General features: G+C 37.0%; 1 protein-coding gene across 1 annotated transcript in view; it reads left to right on the plus strand.

Moving 5' to 3' along the window:
- The first annotated feature begins 11,152 nt into the window (after window positions 1-11,152).
- Window positions 11,153-21,883, plus strand: part of CHMP1B (charged multivesicular body protein 1B) — a 557,897-nt gene continuing 547,166 nt past the window's right edge. The window contains exon 1 of the mRNA XM_044057148.1: window positions 11,153-11,305. Coding sequence (XP_043913083.1) covers window positions 11,290-11,305 — 16 coding nt within the window. The 5' untranslated portion in view covers window positions 11,153-11,289. The remainder of the gene's footprint in view (window positions 11,306-21,883) is intronic.

Genomic DNA, 21,883 nt, shown 5'->3' on the forward strand with positions numbered 1-21,883 from the left:
ATAGGCCTTTCTAGGTTATTTTGGATCTGAAAGATGCTTATCTTCATATTCCCATTCACTTTCTATTCAGGAAGTGTCTACATTTCTCTGTTTCTTCCTCTCATTTTCATTTTTCTGCTTTGCCCTTTGGTCTTTCCATGGTCCCAGTGGTATTTACAAAGTGCTTTGCTCCAGTCATAGTTTTCTGCAGGCTTCAAGGAATACAAATATTTCCTTATCTGTATGATCTGCTCCTACAGGCTCCCTCTCTTTTCAGGCTCTTGCAGGACCTGCACTTTCCCAGGCTCCTATTAAACAGTCTGGGTTCTACCATATTTAATCCCTTTTGACACCAGTTTTCTGAAGATATGCTTTAGGTTTTTCAGGAGGACAGGAAACCGAATACCAGCTGTTTGATGTCTTAAGCTCCACCAGGATCTCTGCTCTGTGGGGTTCCTTTGGTTTCCCTCTTACCTGTGTGAACTGCTCCATGCTGGCTTGGTATATTCTTCTGTCAAAGTTCACTTGTCAGTAGTCTCTACTTGTCTGTCTTTGAATCTACTGTTGGCCTCTTGAGTAGTCAATGAGTTGTCCCTTAATTAGTCTGTCTAGCTTCCTTACTTTTTTCCTTCTCCACAATCGGGTAGTGAGAAGGTTCTAACACATCCTGGATCTTCATCGGTTCTCAGGTATTATTTAGACAAGACAGAGGCCATACGTAAATCTGAGCAAATTTTTGTTTATTTTCATGCCAAGACATTGGGTTTGGCAATTTTTAAGCAAACCATCTCTTTGTGAATTTTGAAAGCCATTTATTTTTGTTATTCCTTTCATGGCATACTGCTTTCTACCTCTGTTCAAGCCCATTCTACCAAGGTCGTGGCCTCCTCTGTGTCTTTCTTCAAGGGTTTGGACACCAGTTCAATCCTTGAAGCAACTTGGTCTTCTGCGCACAGCTTCACTAAACATTACAAGATGGATGTCATTTCCAGAGCCAGGGCAGGTTTTGTCAAGGTTATTCTCCATGGGATTGTGGAAGGTTCCTCTTTGCCTTCTTCTTCCCCCTACCTACAGTAGCTTTTGCACTATAGAAATACTGAAACAGTGATATGGTAGGACATAGTACATTTGTGTAAAATCTTACTATAACAGTAGATAAGCTTTTCTTCATTGTTGCAGTATTCAGTCCCTCCCTCCTGCCCCCTTTTCTCCCTTTTTCTTGTTGGGAATACAAGCCTGGTCAAGGGTTTTTTGCCCTTCTCTTTAGGCCTCTCCTTTTTCCTTGGATGTATATGTTTTTCTTTCTCCTGGGACACTTCAGTTCTGAGTTTGGAGCATCTGTATGTCACCTTTATGTGCAGAGCATAGGTCTGGCATACAATGCTAGTAAGAAAATAAAGGCTTTGGTATACTGGCTGGATGTAGGCTGTCCCATAGGTTATGAGTACTGCAACAGTGATGAGAAGGAGTTCCACTGGTACCGTAAGATTTTACACAACTGTACTTTCTCCCTTTTTTTGGAAATGCCCAAGGGCAATTACCACAAGCTTCCTCACAGTCTGGATCTACTCACACAAGAATAGGGGTGTTTGATACACCCTGACCCCAGTCAGCTTTAATAATTATGAAGGAGAGAGGCTTAATTTTCTTTAGGCACCTGTTTACTGAATATATGCAGCAGGTACTTGGAGAAGCAAGAAAGCCTGCTGCTAGAAAATCATATATTAGCAAATGGACAAGGTTTTCTAGTTGGTGCAACCAATATAACCAGCACTCATGTCTGTGTGTTAACTATTAAATGGCCTTTCCTATTCCTCCATCAAGGTTCAGTTATTGGCCATGTCAGCATGTCTGCCCATAGATCCTTTGCTTTCAATGTGTTATCATGTTTAAATAATTTTGAAAGGGGTTTTGCATAAGAGGCCTCCAAGAAAACTGGTAGTCCCTCTTTGGGATCATAATTTTGTGTCAGAGAAGCTAACACTTACTCCATTTGAAAAAGCTAACCTGGCTTACTTGAGGTTCTTAACATGGAAAACAGTTTTACTGATAGTTGTGACCTTTGCAAGAAGGGTATCTGAGTTGCAAGCTGTCTAGCAAGTCAACCCTATCTCATTTTTCACAGAGACACTGTTTCATTGAGAATTAATCTTTCTTTTATACCTAAAGTGGTATCCGAGTTTACTTTAATCCAAACTATCCATCTCCTCATTTTTTTTATAAACCTAAAAATAAAGGAGAAAGGATGCTCCATATCTTGAATGTCTACAGGCAACCCAGGTACTATCTTCACAGAACTAAATCTTTCAGATCCTCAGATCGATTAATTTTTTGTGAAGGAATGAAGAAGGGACCACTTGTGTCAAAACACACTACTTCGAAATGGTTGTCTAAGACTAGTTCTTTTTGTAGATTCACCACAACAAAACTATTCCAGATAGGGCCAAGGCCCACTCTACCAGGGGCTTAGCTTCATCTATGGCTTTTTGGAAAGGTTTCTATTCTATTAGTATTTCAGAAGCTGCAACTTGGTCCCATGTACATACATTTACAAAGCACTCTAAGCTCAATTCCTTCTGTAGGTCTAGACCATGCTTTCCTTGGACCATTCTCCAGGGACTCCTGGACTCTCTTCCTTCCACTTCCCAAATATAATAAGCTAGGGTAATCTATCCATATAGTTAATGCTACTGCAGCAGTAATCAATATGATGACCATAGCACAGTTGTGTAAGTAAACTTACCTTAACAGTACATGTTTGATTGATCTCTGCTGCAGTAGCCACTCCCTCCCTCCTTATTTTTTGGTATGTTGTTTATATCAGGGTGTGGACATTTATTTATTTATTATTCGTAGCATTGTCCTTTCAGAGGTCAGCCTCCCACTCTTTATTGGAATGAAAGCTCTGAATGACTTGGCTCCCAAACCTGCCTTTTTAGTCGGTCAGCTGAAGCTCACTGACAGTTTAGGTGCATTTAAAATACCCTGAAGCTTTGGAAGATGGATTATATCCTATGCAGGTTATAACCCGTATTTCTAAGGCTACTGCAGCAGTGAACATTCAAACATATACCATTACGGTAAGTTTATTTATACAGCTCTACTTTATTTACAGTTTATAGTGAGTTTTGACATTTTGTCTGTTTACCTATTCTATATATATATTTTTTAATTTTCCATGCATCCAGTGTGATGTCATTTCATGGGGTGTGATTTCCATATAGTTGTCATGATATCAGTAAACAAGGGTATGCTTTGCATGAAACTGGCATTATGCTTGTACCTGATGGTTTATGTTTTAGACTTCTAAAATGGACATTGCTGCATTTTTGTCTATCAGTATTGCTAGGTTATTAAGCACATTTTATGAGAGACTATCTTCCTTTGCCCTTGTTAGCAAAGCAGTATAGCAACATTTGTGATGGCGCAGAATAAGGAGTATAACACAAAATATTAATTGGGTCTCAATGTAAAAAAAAAAAATGTGTATTTATGAAATAGATTCAAGAAATTCACCTCATGACAATTCTTTGTAATAAAGAGAGTTTAGCTTCTCCATTATATTGCCAATTTAAAAAAATCTATAGCAATGCAAACTGTCAAACAGCTTTAAAAGTTGCTGTTCAGTTTGACATGGGTAGTCAACTTTATTTATGGCTTCCACAAGTATGGTAGTTTGAGGAAAATTACATCTTTGAAAGCTTTTAGGTAGTTTCTGATTCAGGACTTTGGTGACGTGAGCATTGAGTTTCATATTTAAAACCCTTGATGTAAGAAGGTTGCTTTGGCAAAGTTCTTACATATGAACCTTACTATAACAAAGCTGTTTTTTTCTCTTGATTTCAGAGCATAATCAGCATACCATATTTATTGCATATGTAATAACGAGTGTAAAATATTTACTTTGGAATGGACTTTGAAAAGTATATATTGATAACTTTGACCTTCAATGACAAGCTTAAGGGATATGACTCCCTAAGTAGGCACTTTTGTCTGTGTATTATTCCTCATAATAAACTATACATGTATTTATGTATATATATCTATCTATCTATATATATACATATATATATATATATATATATATATATATATATATATATATATATATATATATATATATATATATATATATATATGTCTATATATATATATATATATATATATATATATATATATATACACACACATACACACACACACACATATATATATATATATATATATATATATATATATATGTGTGTGTGTACTTTTTTCACCGTTTTCCTTTCTTTCATATTATGTTTACTGGTCTTGATGAATGACTTTGTGAAATGACTTTGGTCAAATGTTGTACTGTGAATTAAGTGTTTGTTTTTGTAAAACCCTTTTACTTTGTTGTGCCAGCAAAAAAATGTGCTTCAAAACTTCTTGTGCTATTCAACTTTCCACAGTAAAGCAATTTACACATTGGCAATTTGTGTGTGTGTGTGTTTAATAACTTTTCTGTTTCAGTCACTGATTCATTCTGACAGGTACAGCATTTATAAGTGCTTCTTTAGTAATTGGTGTCATGAGCACATTACATGCTTCAGTCGTAATATGCTGTTCATCTAGCCTCCCCTGATTGTGTGTAAGAAATAAGAGTTCTGTTAAACTGGATTACTTAATAGTGTTTTATTGTGGTGAGAAACATAGAAAATAATAGCAGCAGATATAAATGCAACAGCAGCATAATCAGATGGTATATAGCTGCATAGTATGTCAGGTAACTGAAAGCATGAAAGTAATTTAACAATATCAGAACCAGACTCTCAGAGCTCTATCCTAAACATGCATACATTACTTCTGTTCAGAAACTTTCCTCTGGTAGCTGTAGACACCTGTTCATCCTTGATTCTCAGGCCTTGTCTAGCAGGTGCCTAATAATCTATTATTTATCTAGCATTCTAATGCAAGTACACATAACTTTCCCTTGAGAAAAGGACATTTTGTAGCTTTCCTTTGAGAGATGTTATTTCTGCATGTCTTATTCTTAGCCAGAAAAGTTATTTCTTCTCTTCTACTGAACTGCCTTTTTCTGAAACTGTATGCATAAAACGAAGACACAGGCATGATTGTACATATTCAGGCCTATGCAAAGTCTTATACTCCCCCTGAGGCCCCTGAATAGGGGCCTATTTCTGTAGATCCCACACAAATGTTACCAGAAAGTATTTTTAAACTGTTCAACCCCAACCATTAAATAAACTTTCAATCCAATCTGTCCATGAGGTGTTACCTATGTCCTGCACCTTGGCAATCACCTCACTCACAATCTGGTCTTTTATGGACTAAGAGGTACTATTAGCCAGTAACTCCAGCAACTGGGTTAATTTATGTAATTAACAGCTACATATGCAGGAAATATACCTGCTCCTGTGATTACCCTATCTAGATCCATAGCCTTTAGGGTCTTTAAGTCCAAATTCTGATGTTTGTGTGATGTATCTAAAACCTGCACATTATTCTGAAAATCAGTGTTCAAGTCTCTTTTAACTGTGCGATTCCTAAAACTTACCACACCAGGTAATTCTTTAAATTGTCTTATGGCTGTTATTACTTATCCTATATAACATGAGCCATATCAGTTTGGTTGTAGCCACTTGTAATTTCTTTCTGCACACTTAATACGTGTGCTTCAAAGCATAGTTAGCATGACAACCCTGCTGTTCCAGAAGCAACATGAAGAAAATACCATCAATTTGTTCCTCTGAGTCTTCATTTAGATTGAACAGGGTATGAACTGTTAACCCTGCATATCTTCCTTCCCTATCTTTGTATGCTGTAATTGTAAAATTACACTGATTATTGCCTATGTTTTCTACTTCTGGACCTGTGCCTTATTGTAGCACGATACCACTTTCTTATATTAACATTGATTTCTTCAAAAAATTTACTATTTAGCCCATTTCCTTTCTCAATATTATAACACATCAAGCATGATGGCTGTATCCTGAAGACTAACTGAAACTGACACTAAAGGGATACCTTTCCCTGCTACAGGCACATGAGCACAAATCCAGCATTGAGACAAATTAAAAGCATGTGCTTAAGTAAACTGAAGCTTGAAAAATGTATTGTAAGGTGGATACCAAGCCTCCTATTTCAGCACTTCCCTTTTTGCTAGATAGTTCTCTGTAAGTAGAACCTGAATCTGAAACCCAGTGTGTTAATACTTGATATTGTGATGGCACTATACATGAATATGTACTTGCATCTGCCTTGCGTACTTATATTAATCCTAAACAAAGTATTCCTTTAGTTATTTGAGACAAATCTACATAAATTCGGTTAGCAATACTGTTCATCTACTGAAAAATCCGTAACATTAACAACATTCCATCTAAACAATGTGTTATTATGTCTATAAAATTAATACTGTACTGTATCTAAAGAAATTTTGAAAAAAATAATAAGCTGTGACTATTTCGTTGACTGGCATGTAAACTGCTTCACAGTCACTCGCAGTCTTCAGCTGTAATTCTTCTGCTTGTGATCCAGTTTCCATAATAGGTAAAAAGACCATCCCAGGCCTTACAAAACAGACGATTAAGGAAAGCAGAATACTACAGTGAGCCATGCACTTCATCATCCCCAAATCACTGCAGGGGTATTGGAAAGGCCACCTTAGAATCCCAGTGTCCCTTCCTGTATCCCTCATACAACTAGTTATTCCAACCCCCCCATCTCCTGTGCAATGCTGGGTGGCTGATTTCAAACAGTTTTGCATTTTGAAAAATCATGATAGAAAATTATCCAAAAATTTGAATATGTTCTGCATCACAATCTGCGAAGTACAAAAAGCAGTATCACTTTCTTGAATTTACATCTGTGTTTGTAAGAAGCTTTAGTTGATCAACATGCACAATTGTAACTTTCCTGTCCCTGTGATTCTTATCACTTCTCTTGATTTGATATACCAGAGATTCTACCTGTTTGACTATAGTGTACAATCCTTCCCAGTTTGAAACAAAACAGCCCCCAAACACAACTTATTTCAGCCAAATTTATTAACCCTGCTTTAGCTGTACGTCAGCTGTTCGAGTATATTGTCTTAAGAAAAATCATCTGTCCATTAAATTCACTTTGTGCAATGTGCTTCTTCCAAGAGCTTCTGTTAGAAAAACTTTCCTTCTAATGGCCTTTCCTGTCACTTTTATGCTCACAGTTTCAATATCCATATCCATATTTAACAAACAAGGTTTCTATATCCCCTGATAAGACACTTGTATTTTCTTTACCTCCCTCCAAAATCTCTGGCTGAAATTGCCAAAATTCACCAACACATTATTTATACTTGCTGCCATATAGTGTGTCTGACGAAGGTTAAATCTGCATAACAGTTCATTAAATAATGATGCATCAGGCTGTCAGAAAATAAGATGTTTACTGCTTTTTCAAATATACAGACAGGCATGCAATAGCTTGGTGTGTATACATGGGTATGTTTCATTTAATCTAATACACATTTCATAAAAAAAACCCCAAAAAACACTGATTCAACGATTGAAAACACATTTCATCATAACCACAAATCACTGAATCCCATATAATAGAATAATGGATAAGAGTATAGAAATTCACTGCTGATGTGCTTTTAGATCATAGAAATTACTGGGAAAAACTAATGTTGATCAGTATTTATTTGTACATTGATAATGCACACAATTATGTGTGCCTCCATCTCTAGAAGTCTGTGTTTGTGCGCCAGAAGGTATTTAGCGTGTAAGGAGCTTTTTTCTACAGGACTGTGCAATTGTGTGGTTATATATTTAAGTAATGCTTACACAATCATTTACACCTGGAAAAGAACTAGTTTTAAGCTGTGGTTGCCAGCAAAGCCATCTAATTTCTAACTTGGTGTTAAAGTCACAACCTCTCATTTCACTAGCAACAAAGGAAGATGATCTCTTGTAATTTGGACAAATATTTGGATGTATAAACAAAGTATTACTTTTGTTTTTATTTCTGATGCAAACAAGTGTTTGTATACTCTTCATAATAACTTTCAATTTTTTTCCCCACATAATAATCTGGACAAACTTGTACTGTGCTAAATACTTCACATAAAAGGATGAACAATTAAAGTGACCATTACTACCCAATGTCCTGGTATAGGTAGGAACACATGCATATGAGCTGTTTGTCTTGAATTTACAGTATTTTTACAGTCTGCATGCATAGGTACCATTTGCTTTATGTAACACATTGCTTGTCTTAATGCTTGTATTGTTATTTTCCAAAATATCCTTTAAATTTGATGTTTTTTTGTTTGTTTTTAATAACTGGTTGTATGTGATTTGACCATCACATCTTATTTAAACAGATTAAGTTTTATAATAAGACAAAAACAATATTTTTTTACTTTCAAAGTTCATTTATGGTTCTATTCTGGTGTTTTGAAATTTTACTGCACTGCTAACAGATGTTTGGAGTTTCATACATAAGATCTTGGCAGTTGCACTAGGAAAATATGCATATATGAAAACTCAGAATCTTGATCAACATAAAACAGAAACAGAAAAACACTACCAATGTTTTTGCTGATGGTGAAGGTGGGCAGGCAAGATCTCCTCATCCACTAATTATGCTAACATTAAGGTTGTGTAGGCTCCATATTGAAATGTCAGCACTTGAAAAGCCAAGTGTTGACAAGCCCAAAAAAAAAGACTGAAAATCCAAGAGAAGAGAGAATCTCGAACATCACTAGTCTCCTTTAATTTTTTATTTTTTTTTGCAGGGATGCAAGCCACTCTGCACCACCCTCCCCCCAAACTTAAATATATCAACTACAAAATTGCTGCGCCTTGGAGAAAAGGGAATATTCTGAGAAATGTCCATCTTGGACTTGGTATATGTAAGTGCTTTCTTTCAGCCATTCAGTCTTCATGTTTTGGGACTTGCTATAGTAGGTCCTAACATTTAAAATGGTTGCACATCCTTTGGGAAAATAGACCATAAATGTTTCTTGAGGTTGTGCATTCTGTAAGTCAGAGTCAAAAACAAGCATTCGGCATTTATTTATTTTTAATGATTCTGAAATTCAACTTTTTGATTGTGAACCTTCTGGATAGAATGCTTAAAAGGCATCAAAACACATATTATGCCTTGGGAGGTGTACCAAGCGCAGCCCACTGGAAGGAGCTAAAGGGTAGACCAAGGACATGTGAGAAAGATTACATCTCTCAGATGACCTGGTAATGTTTTGGGGATCCCAGAATGAGCTGGAGACATGTTGGGGATGGAAATATTTGAACTGTCCACTTCACCTTGTTATAATCATAACCCTCAGTAGGACAAGTTGTTCAGAATGCGAATGCATGTGTAATGGTTTCAGTAGATGATATTCCATTTGGCAACAGGTTTTTGGACTAACTTCTCATTTTACACATGTGTTAGAAGAAAATGCATGCCATAGTGACGTTTGCTCACTGAATTGATCTGCTCCCTTCTTCTAGCTGTGACAGGCATCAATGCATCTCTTTTCACCAACACCATTATCACAATCTACAGCAATACACTGAAACACCACACCATCTTCTCTGTGAAAACAGTATCTTCTTAAATCTTACATCAACCTTCTTTTAGCTTCAGCTCATCTTGTCTCTTCAGATCTCTCATCCATCACAAAGTATAAAGTTAGCCATTCGCCATATATATCAAAAATTCTCTGTTATAGGAATAAGATGATTTTACAAACTATCCAATGATATTTACAAAAATGTATAAACTGATCCTGGAGGATAAGTGTTCATCTCTGGTTAACAAAGTGATACATAAATAAATAAAATGTTCTGACATCCATGAACACTTTAAACTAATGCCTTAAAGCATACATCGCAACCATCCACCTTTTACCTCATATGTTTAGCCTGTTGTGTTTTTCTGGCAAACCATTGAAATCCTGTACCTAGATAATGATATAGTTTGATTTTCAGACTTCATAACCTTCAGGAAAATCATGCTAATAAAATACCTGTTATTTTAGCAGGGTGTAAGGCAATATCTAAAATCTGTCCCTAATTTTGGTAGTTTGTCCCTCCTCCATCCCTTTAGGGTTTGTCTGGATTGTCTAAACTCGAAATCTATTATTTCTGCTTTAACTCGTGTTTCTTCTTTTCCTATATTACGGCGAATAGCTCTCAACCAATCAGTGACGCTTAAAATATTAGCACTATTATTAGCTTGAGTCATTGATAGAAAAAGAGAATGTGAATTAATATCCATTTTCTTAATCAAAACACGTCTATAATTCTAATTACTGCCATTATTATGTGCAGTTCACTGCCTTTTCTCCAACAGTCACCAGTTTTAATAGGTATTAACAAAGACAGACCTAAAGCTTGAGTCAAATTCAGGGATACCCCCCTGACAATCAAGGACAGTTGAGAGGTAATACGGTTGAGAGTAACTCTCCTTATCCGCCATTCATTCTTCCGATGTGTCTGCATTTGACAGATTTATGCGCATCTCATATTTCTTTCCTCTCTGTACTCCTGACCAAGTTAAACCGTTCCTCATTCCGCACCGTCTACTTGTGAACGCCCTACATAATGAAAGGATGAGCTGAGTTCAACATGTGTGGAATCCACTTCCTTGTGTACATTTACATGATATTCTCTTTTCTTTTGGGTGGTGGTGTGTTCGCTCTGCAACAAACACATCAATTTAGCATCAGACTGGCAAGAGGCAGCTGTTTTTTTTTGTACTCCAGTGATAAAATAACAACAAAAACATTTGCAATCATAAGTCTCAACGAGTCGGGAACATACCTCAATAGAATACTTAATACACCGTACATTAATACTATTAACTCGATACATTAACATAATATGACTTAATATACATTTTCTGAAGTAAAATAAGTTAATGTGTCTATTGTCAACATTTACTAACTGTAATTCACCACCTTTCTCCAACTGTCACTAGTTTTAGGAGAAACTGAGAGAGACAGAGCTAAAATTTCAGTCAAAATCTTGGACAGTTAAGACGTATGTTAATAATATGTATAACACTGCATATTTTGCTAGTTTCGTAACCCATTACAACAGCATTAAAAAATAAACCCCACCTCGAAACCAGATTAACTTTTCCACACTCCCACACCTCAGACGTCACCCAAAATAAAAACTCCCTGGGTCGCGTGATCGTGACGTAATTCTTAGATAGCCGGAAGAAGAACAGAACAAGAACGAGTGAAAACTAGAGGGATAAGTTTCTGTTCTAAGTCTTGTAATCTGGCCTTTCATTATCCTGTTTTTCTGTGAAGGAAATTAGAGCCAGAACATGTCAGCTTTGGAGAGTATCCTTTGATAATTTTCTGCATCATGTTGTGTATTTGATGAAAAGATCCAGGGCCTCTGTTTTAATAAACTCCTAGAGCTCATTACTAAGTTTTATGTGCTGGAAGATGTTTTCTATTTGTATTCTTTTATGAGGATAAATGAACGCAATGAGCTTGTTAAAGACTACAGTGGTAACGTCGTGACTTTTTTCCAGTCTGGAAAGTGATTTAGCAGATTGTGTGTATAAAACTTTTCATATAAACTTGTAGCGTTTAAAAATATATTGTTACTTAAGCCCTCAGTACAACTGATTCTTGGGACATCATTAAATGGTGGCGGAGGAGGCATATGTGTCATTAGCAGAAACTGTCTGAATTGAGTTCGAGTAGTAGTCTTTATTGCAGAGTTCTTGTTGTTCTTGCTAGTTTGATTACAGTTTTGGTTTCCTCCTGGTAAGAGTTAGGAGCACTGTCCCAGTGAAGAAAGTTAAATGAGATATAGTTTAATGTTTCATTTAGTAGTTGATTACATTTTGTGGTGATTTTAGATGGTGTTCTTTGTACATATTAACTTTTCAAAGTTTTTGTTTACTGTATGTCAAACATGCTGTGGATAATCCAGTTAATAAAATACGTGAAACTTTGAATGATTGCAGTTTTCTGAAGTAACATGCATTTGATTTTGTATTACCTGTTTACAAATTGAGTATTAGAGTAAAGCAGTGTAATTTGTTTTGCTAAGTGGTTAAGTACTGTATAACTTTGATTTTCTGCATTTTCTGATTCCTGCCATGTACTGTTGGCAGTGCAGGATAACCATTTGTCAGAAAAACGTTTAGTCGCACCACCTAATGCTAAAACTATATTCTCAGAAATGTGAGAAACGTTATAGAAACTCAAGTAATCAAGAATGTCCAGCCACAAATTTTTCCAAATTTATGCAGAAAACAATTTACTGCTTAATTACTCACTCTACATTTTTGTAATTAATTGTAAGGGTGTCTCTACTCCTTTTTCTTTTTGTTCCAAGTCATATTTTGTCACCTTTGTTTGTGAATCTGACTGATGCATCTAATAATCCAGTCATTTTTTTCTTATTTTGCTGCATTTGTTTTATTTTGCAGGTGGATGGTCCTTATGCATATATTTCAGGCTTGACCAGTTATTCAAAAGATCGCAAACTGATAGCATAAGTGACAGTAAATAAAGTGCAAACCATTAACATTGTAGGCAAAAATCTTGACTTGATGATAAGTAGTACTTTCATGGCTGATCTTGACTGCCATTAATATATTCTGATTTCAGGTAACAATATTCTTTTAGTGACTGTTAAGAATCAACAGTTGACTGCTACCAAAGGATGGATCTTCAGGTGAGGAGCAAATATTTCCATGGTTTTAGCTTTGCAAATGGAGGAGGAGGATGAGTTTCATGTTTTAGGCTCACATTAAGAAAATGCTAAGGTGGTAGAAGCAGAAGATGCCCATTGATGTTTATAGGATAATGCAGAATATCAGTCTTAGTGTAAGGCCTTATTATTTTAGAAGTGGTCAGCATTGATATCAATATATAGGTTAGTTTTCAGAGGATCTGTCCGGCATTAGTCTTTATCCATGGTCAGACATGCTGCTCCTTTGTGTGAGAATGTTTGAGGCTTGAATACGTTTTTTTCAGCACTGCCTGATTGCTTGCTTTTTGCGATATTCTGTTATTTATGAATATTTTTCCTCAGGGTTTACTTCATTCTGTACTTTTTCTTTTATTTCTTTCCAGCCCACAAATTAATTACATCTTTTTGTTTCACATTAGTTATACCTTAAACTTTATCTTATATTGACTGTCCTTTAAGCTTTGTTTTCTTTACATATATATAAGTGCAAACTTTAAAAGTGGTATAATATGTTCAGCAGCATGCATAATCTTTAGCTAGCACAGTGGCATTATTATTTTTTTTTCTTGTGATTCTAAATTGAACATACACTATCACAATATCCCATTGGTTTTCTTTGCTGTGTTGTAACAGTTTTTGCTTGTTTTTTTTAGCCCTTGATTATCTTTTGTCTTTTTTGAGACGTTTGTCCATTGTTTTTGATTAATGTTTCTCGGAAGTTTTGATCACAAGGTGCATGATTTCTTATTTTTCTCAAACTGAATAGCTTTTGCTCACTTCTTCAGGCAACTTGCCTTGCTCCTCCCTTGACATGTCGCCCTGAAATATATTATTCTTGATGCTCTCCATTGTCATTGATGAATAGCAACTCCACAGGCAGTGGAACTCAAAAGAAGCAACTTGAAATAATTACACCAATTGAAACAAAAGCAATGAAAAAAAAAAAAAGAAACCGTCACAAATGAAAATATACAATATTTATTGATCGCTTTTGCCTCTACTCACAGAGACTTCAACAGAATGAAGTTAAACCATAATACTGATGTTTAAATAAGAGCCAAACAGTCACATGATCAATTAACTACAACTTTTGTTTGTTAGCATCATTGACAAAAATGTGTAACATTTTGACCCAGGACTAATCATTTTGGTATTCTGATAGTCACCTTTTATTTTCACAGATTGCTTTCCATTTGCCATGTTAATATGAAACTGAGAACCTCCTCTTATTTTGTGATTGCATTAATTGCATTCCTTTACCGTGGTTTTGCAAAACATGCATGGTGTTGTTGGCCATTTCTTTGCTGTGACCAGATTTATGATCCTCATTACTCTGACAAAGAAACACATTTATTTTAACCATTACCTTTCTACTCTGAATTCATACTGCTATGTCATATTTGTATTAACCCCTTGGTTTACTGAATGTGTATACAACATTTCCTTCTAGCTTGTGCTTCTTATATCTTGAGAAGGTGAAAATGAAATCACTACAGAAGAATCTGTGAGTGTTGCCAAAAGTTTGTATTGAACTAGACATGAGAGAGTTAATTTTATTCAGGATCAGCATTTTATGGGGCTGCCGAAAAGGTTTTGATGGGTAACTTTAAATTTCTTATTTGCTGTTTTGAACATTGGTATGCATCTAAACCTTGTAAAACTAGGTCACTGATAGTGGTGAAGTTGATTGAAATGTCATTTTTGCAAGGTAGCAAAGAAGTCGTGTGGTGTTCATTGTTGGCAGAATTTTATTGTGACCAGGAGGAGGCTGTTAAAGATATATATATTTTTTTATATATAAGCAAAAATGCACATGGATGAGAGATGTCAGTATAGCTAAGAAACTCAGCTGTAGTCATCTGCTCACCCATAAGCTGTGATTTTGTTACACTAATCTAAATTGAGGAATATGATCAGGCGCACATGCACATTTGAATGTAGGTTGTCATGTCTAGGGTCTTTGAAAGGTAAATAAGGTGTTGGGTCAAATATAGACACATCGTGTATGCTTTAAATTTAGGGAAAATGTGAATTTTTTTATTACACCACAGACGTTTGTGAAAATGGTGATTTCATTATATTGTGTAAAGGGAGTATGACTTGACTGCGAGGGGTTGTAGAAGTTGCTGTAGTGAGATTATTTTAGTTGATCTTTATGGAAAAAACTTTAGCTTTTGGAACAGAACAATTAATGCATTTGACAAAAAAAGGGCTTTTTGCATTTGACTTTTCTTCCCAGTACAAATGAGCAAGTTCTTATCTTTAATGACTTTGTGTAGGAATGGAATCTTGAGCCTGCTTTTCAACCAACCTGGGACTGCCAGTGAGAACTTTGGAATAGTAAATAGTGCTCAGAAAATTCATGCTACATCAGTGTGTAGTCAAATCCTTTTCGTGGGTGTGTAGTTAACTTGGATATATACCTCTCAACTGTACAGATTTGTGCCTCATACTGTTGATCTGCTCCTCATAAAATTTTGTTTTTTGGCAGATCAATGGCAAATCATTGAGGAAGTAAGAAAATAATGGCAGATATTTGAGTTAGACTTCATACTCTTCAGAAAATTCATACTATTTCAAAATCTATAACGCAAAAAGTCCCCGCAGGATGGAACAACAAAACGACACCCAAACTGATAAAAATCCATTGAGCAGGTAGAACTAGAACCACCAGGAAGAGTAAATCACGCTCTGTGTGATTTACTGTTCCTGGTGGATCTAGTTCCACCTACTCAGCAGATTCTAATCCAAAATCTGTTGTTCTATCAACTTTATATGTTTGTAAGAGCAATATTTAAAAATTATCCCTATTTTTGGGCCTTAGTCCCTCCCCTCATTATAAATGGTTTTGTCCAGATTTCTCTGTCTTAGAGGTTGAGATGTGTGTTAGTTGCAGGATGTCCTGGACTTGCAAATGGTAGTTTAGGGATTTATGTGGATTCAGAAAAAAACTACTATTAAAGTACGTAGAGAAAAATAATCTTATTGGTAATTTTAAGTAAGAGTCAGAAGCTATGCCAGAATGGAATGGTAGCAGCACTTATTAAACCGTGCCAGTCTCTCTCCTCACTAGTTCAGCTAATCCCACTTCTCAAGAGGCTGTTAAGTCTGGTTCTGAGTGTGAGGTTGATTTCCAGTATATTAAAAGAATACTAATAGGTACTTGCAAAACAAATCCAGACGTGCTACAACCAACTATAATCATTAGAGGAGAAGTCAGAAAATTAAATCTTCAAATATAATGTCAAGACAGCAAATGGATTCTGGCACACAAAGGGATGTAAAACCTGTAGTATCCTGAACTGTGAACACTTGGACCAGCTGGTTTAACAGACAAAACGCAATGCTTCTGATTATAGAAAATTCTGTAATTAGATATACTGACTGAAAACTTTGCTTTGGGGGGAAAAAAGGAAAGAACATGTTGCTGTGTGCCTACCTGCTGCAACAATCTTCGGCACTCATGTGGCATTAATTAAGGATAAATATTTCTGCAACTAAATTTAGTAATGTAATTATTTGTGACAGGACCAAGGCTGTTTAGGTAAGGTGACTGTGTCCGTATAGTTCCTACACAGGCAACTTGTTGCAGTGTATTCAAGGGGGATCTTAACCCACTTGACTTAATTCTCATGCAAAGAAAGTCCAGGTTGCACAGTGAAAACATCTCATAATTCTTGAGTGTCTGAAACGTGTTTTCCTAGGAATGGGCTTTTTATTGCAAAATGAGGTTGATGTAATTAGCTTTGCTTATGTCTTTGAATTATATATATATAATTCCAGCTTGGTCATGGTCATACACAATTTGGTAATTCTTTTTTGATTTATTAAAAATCTGTTGAGTCTAAACTTACTCAGCTCTTTGGGAAGATCAAGGCATTAAATAAACACTGAACGTGGCCCATATTTTAATTGTATATATGAAGGTGAGAGGTCTTACTGATTTGATTTATGGAAAACAAAATATGTAAGAGAACGTACGTGGATGGTCCTAGTATGAATCATATGACTGTCAAGAGAAAATCACTGGTTTTATTGACTTTTATTTTTTAGTCATATAAGGCATGGTGAAAGTAGAAGGGGTGGTTCACTCCTCTTCTAATCCTCCACTGCAGAGAAGTGACGTGTGTCTGGCATACAAGGATCCTCTGACCAATATTGATGAATTTACTGCACATCAAGAAGTCAAATGACATCAGAAATACTCTGCCTAGGGATCTAAACCTCTTCTGCAACATCAGCACAACTGTTAAGATTGACAGTTATCTCTCACTGGTGATGCTGTTTTTCTGGAACAGATTTCCCATCCACATAAACCCACATTCATCCCTGACCGTATTCAAGTGTAACTTGGATCTGTGAATGGGAAATAAAAAAATTACCACAAGACTGCCTTCTGTACTGCTAATGGACAGAGGCAACTCCTACACACTTCATCTCATGCATGGGTCCAATCATGTTATCTATGATATGATCCCACTTATTCTCATTAGGGGGCAATATATAATTATTGACCATGAGGATGGGTAAGGCCAATTTCTAACCAAATGGAATAGGTTAATTTGAGCATAAAAAGGGAAACTGGCTAGGCTTAAAGTGGCCTGCAAGGGTGACTAGTACTGAATTTAATAACCTGTTTAGGTTGATTGGTCAGACAGTCCTCTCTCTCCTTTTTCTTTCGGCTGTTCCCATTTGGGGGTCACTACAGCGGATCATCTGTTTCCATTTCTTCCTGATCTCTGCATCTTGTTCTGTCACACCAACCACCTGCCTGTCCTCTCTCAACACATCTGTAAACCTTATCTTAGGCCTTCCTCTTTTCCTGTTACCTGGTAGCTTCATCCTTAGCATCTTTTATCCAATGTATTCAACATCCCTCCTCAGCACATCCAAACCTTTGTCTCCAAACCTTCCAACCTGGGCTGACCCTCTAAAATACTTATTCCTAATCCTTTCCATCCTCATCACACCCAGTGCAAATCTTAACATCTTTAGCTCTGCTACACTCAGCTCTAACTCCTGCCTTTTTGTCAGTGCCACTGTCTCCAACCCATATAGCATAGCTGGTCCCTCTTGTAGACATTCCCTTTCACTCTTACTGGTACTCGTCTGTCAGAAATCACTCCTGACACTCTTCTCCACCCACTCCATCCTGCATGTGCTCTCTTCTTCACCTCTCTTCCACACTCACCATTACTCTGAACTATTGATCCCAAGTATTTAAACTCATCCACCTTTGCCACCTCTACTCCTTGCATCCTCACCATTCCTATATCCTCCCTCTCATTCACACACATCTTCTGTCTTAGTCCTGCTGACCTTCATTCCTCTTCTCTCTAGAGCATATCTCCATCTCTCCAGGGTCTCTTCCACCTGTTCCCTACTCTCACTACAGATCACAATGTCATCTGCAAACATCATAGTCCACAGGGACTCCTGTCTGATCTTGTCTGTCAACCTGTCCATCATCATTACAAATAAGAAAGGGCTCAGAGCTGATCCTTGATGTAATCCCACCTCCACCTTAAACACATCCGTCACTTCTACCGCAGACCTCACTGCTGTCACACTACCCTCGTACATAACCTGTACCACTGTTACATACTTCTCTGACATTCCCGACTTCCTCATACAATACCACAACTCCTCTCTAGGCACCCTGTCATATGCTTTCTCTGAGTCTACAAAAACACAATGCAACTCCTTCTGACCTTCTCTGTACTTCTCCATCAACACCCTCAGAGCAAACATCGCATCTGCAGTGCTTTTTCCTGGCATGAAACCATACTGCTGATCACTAATCATCACGTCCCTTCTTAACCTAGCTTCCACTACTCCTTCCCATAACTTCATGTTGTGACTGTTCATTTTAATCCCTCTGTAGTTACTACAGCTTTGCACATCACCCTTATTCTTAAAAATCGGTACCAAAACGCTTTTTCTCCATTCCTCAGGCTACCTCTCACATTCCAAGATTTCATTAAGCAATCTGGTTAGAAACTCCACTGCCATTTCACCTAAACACCTCCATGTTTTCACAGGTATGTCATCTGGACCAACAGCCTTTCCATTCTTCATCCTCTTCATAGCTATCCTTACTTCCTCTTTTCTAATCCATTGCACTTCATGATTCACTATCCCCACATCATCCAACCTTCTCTCCCTCTCATTCTGTTCATTCATCAACCCCTCAAAGTACTCTTTCCATCTGCTCAACACACTCTCCTCGTTTGTATGTTTCCTTCATTATCCTTTATCACCTTCACCTCCTGCACTTCTTTCCTAGCTCAGTCCCCACTGGCTAGCCAATCAGTACAGGTCCTTTTTCTCCCTCCTTGGTGTCCAACCTTTCATACAACTCTTCATATGCCTTATCTTTAGCCTTCGCCACCTCTCTCTTTGCCATGCACCTCATCCCCTTATACTCCTGTCTGCGTTCTTCATCTCTCTGACAATCCCACTTCTTCCGCAACCTCTTTCTCTATGTACTCTCCTGTACTTCCTCATTCCACCACCATTTCTCCTTGTCGTCCTTCCTCTGTCCAGATGTCATACCAAGCACCTTTCTAGCAGTCTCCCTTACTAGCTCTGCTGTAGTTACCCAGCTATTTGGTAACTCTTTACTGCCACCCAGTGCCTGTCTTAACTCTTCCCTGAACTCCACTTCACAATTACCCTTTTTCAATTTCCACCATTTGATCCTTTTAATATGAAAGTGTTAAAAGCACTGACAACATAGTGCACAGGGCAGGGAATATGATCATTTAGAACTATAAGTAAATTTCTAATTGTTTTATAAACAAAATTGTCCAGTGTGCTGTAGATTAATAATAAAAAAAACACTGTGGCTACTATATATTTGTGAGAATTTGGGACCGAGTTTACCTGCTTGCTTAGTAGCCCAAGAAATATTTCATATTCCATAAATTTCTAGGCTTATCACTTCTCTATAAAAAGTTTTGGAGTTATTTTCACTTTTTTGTACAATTTCATAGATTGAGAAGATACATTTTGTAAAGGTAAAAGAAAAAATAGGTCGTATCTGTTTTTTATAATGTTAATCCTTAAAGAAAAAAAATTATATTTAAGTTTGAGAAATGTTATTGTATTAAATTTCATAACTATCATTTAAAACACTAGCATAATTTTTACTGTATAGTATTCCTAGAAATTTAAATGTCTTTGTAATGCGAATGTAATGGACTGGATAGCTACTGCAACTATAATAACCCAGACATAATGGAATTCTTTTTGATTTTTCATACTTAATCTTGTATCCAGTTAGTGTTGCCAGAGGTAGATGGTGATTGTTGCTTAGCATTTTATAGGGAAGGAAGTTTAGCACTAAGCAAGTCCTTGCTGTTATAGGTAGCCTGTTTAATTTAACCTGTATAATACACAGATGCTCCCTAGCAATGGTTGGAGTTATAAAGCAGTATATTTTATATATTTTAGCAGTGTATTTTAAGAAGAGTTTAGAGCAATTATGAAACGGTTTTCAAGGTTAAGGGTTTACACACTGATTACCTTTGGTCTTCTTTCCTCAACAGTAAATATACTAACAAATTTGTCAATTTTAAGATGTTGAGTGTAGTCAAGTTTAGTATGTGGTGTAGGGTAAGGCATTGTCCATTGAATTCAAATTTTATTAAATTAGTGAGTATTTTACCTTTTTAGTCCTGATCTACATTTGTGGGAAGTTAATTTCTGAGGAGTTCAAAACAGCAAAAATGCTGTCTTTTTCCATCTTCTTTTCCAGCAGCCATTTTTAAATAATTTTAAGATGTTTGTGAAGCTGTTCCTATAGATTCTTCAAATTATAGTTAGAATGGAGGAGTACATTCTCATTTTCACTTGTAGCTTTTATGTTAGGGCATTTGACAAGTTATTTTTGAAGATACAAAATAAAAAGTGATCCTTTTATGGACCCTTGAAACATGCTAAGCATATACTCTGATTTAGAATTATAGTTATTTCTTATCACTTTGAAGGTTTTATTTGCTAAGTATGAGGATAACCATTTAAGGACACTATTTAAGCCTATTTTCCCAGCAAAGTAATAGGTCATAGGTAGGTACTAGGCTATCTGCCCGAGGGCATTTATAAGCCTAGCCAGAGTGTGTCGGCTTTCGCCGCCCCATTGAGTAATTAACTGAGCCTCTGTCAAGCAGAGCCAATGAAGTGATCCCAGGGGTGTACTTTCTGTTACCCATCCACTCGTCAAGACTTCTCTTGAAGAGTGTTAGTGAGGGGCTGTGCCTTATGTAGTTAGGAATTGTGTTCCAAAGCATGGGGAGTCTCTGTGACAGGAATCTATCCCTCCAGCATGTTCTATTTATTGTTGTGGCGAGGTTTAGCTCACTAGAGCACGTGGTTCGCAGTGACTTGGATTTCTTTAGGTGGAGCATGTCCATCAATTCTGAGTTGGACATGACTTTGTAAGTCAGGCAGAGATCATCTATGAGTAAGCGATATGCCACTGAGTATAGCCAGAGTTTTTTCAGTCGGGCTGCATAGGACATATGTTTGAGGCCAGTAATCCTCTTGGTGAGGTGCTTTTGTGGTCTTTCAAGCTGTTGGAAGTGTCTTGTGAGGTACATCCCAAATGGGGCATTGCCCTCTATGATGGGTCTGAATAGTGATGAGTAGAGGGGCACTATAACCTCTCTATTTCTAGATGCAAACCCCTTAGTAGTTAAATGGGCCACATAGAAGGATTTCCTAACTGCTTTGGCAATATGATTGTCAAAGGAGAGATTACTATCTACCTGGGTTCCCAGATCTCTTATTACCTCTTCTGTATTAAGGGGGCTGCAGCCTATGTGGTAATTCGTGGATGTTTTGTTTTTCCCAAACGGGATGACTATGCATTTTTTGGCATTTAGCTCGAGGCCATGACTTTGACACCAGGTGTCTTTCTCAGTAAGGCCTTTTTGGAGGATGTCCGTGTCAGCCGGAGAGTCAGTTATGGCTCCCAGTTTGCATTCATCGGCGAACTTGGTTAGCCATAGTCCTCCTGTGTTTGCCTGTACTTCTGAGAAATATATGCTGAACAGTAGGGGTCCCAGAACTGAGCCTTGCGGGACACCACTTGTGACTGGTTTATAGTCGGACCTGGAGCCCGCTATTCTTACCGTGTGAGTTCTGTCTGTAAGCCATTTGGCAACCCATCTTGTGACGTAGGGGTTGATGTTCAGGCTGGTGAG

The sequence above is a fragment of the Protopterus annectens genome, chromosome 15.part0 (assembly GCF_019279795.1).
Source record: "Protopterus annectens isolate FY-2018-M chromosome 15.part0, PAN1.0, whole genome shotgun sequence".
NCBI lineage: Eukaryota > Metazoa > Chordata > Ceratodontiformes > Protopteridae > Protopterus > Protopterus annectens.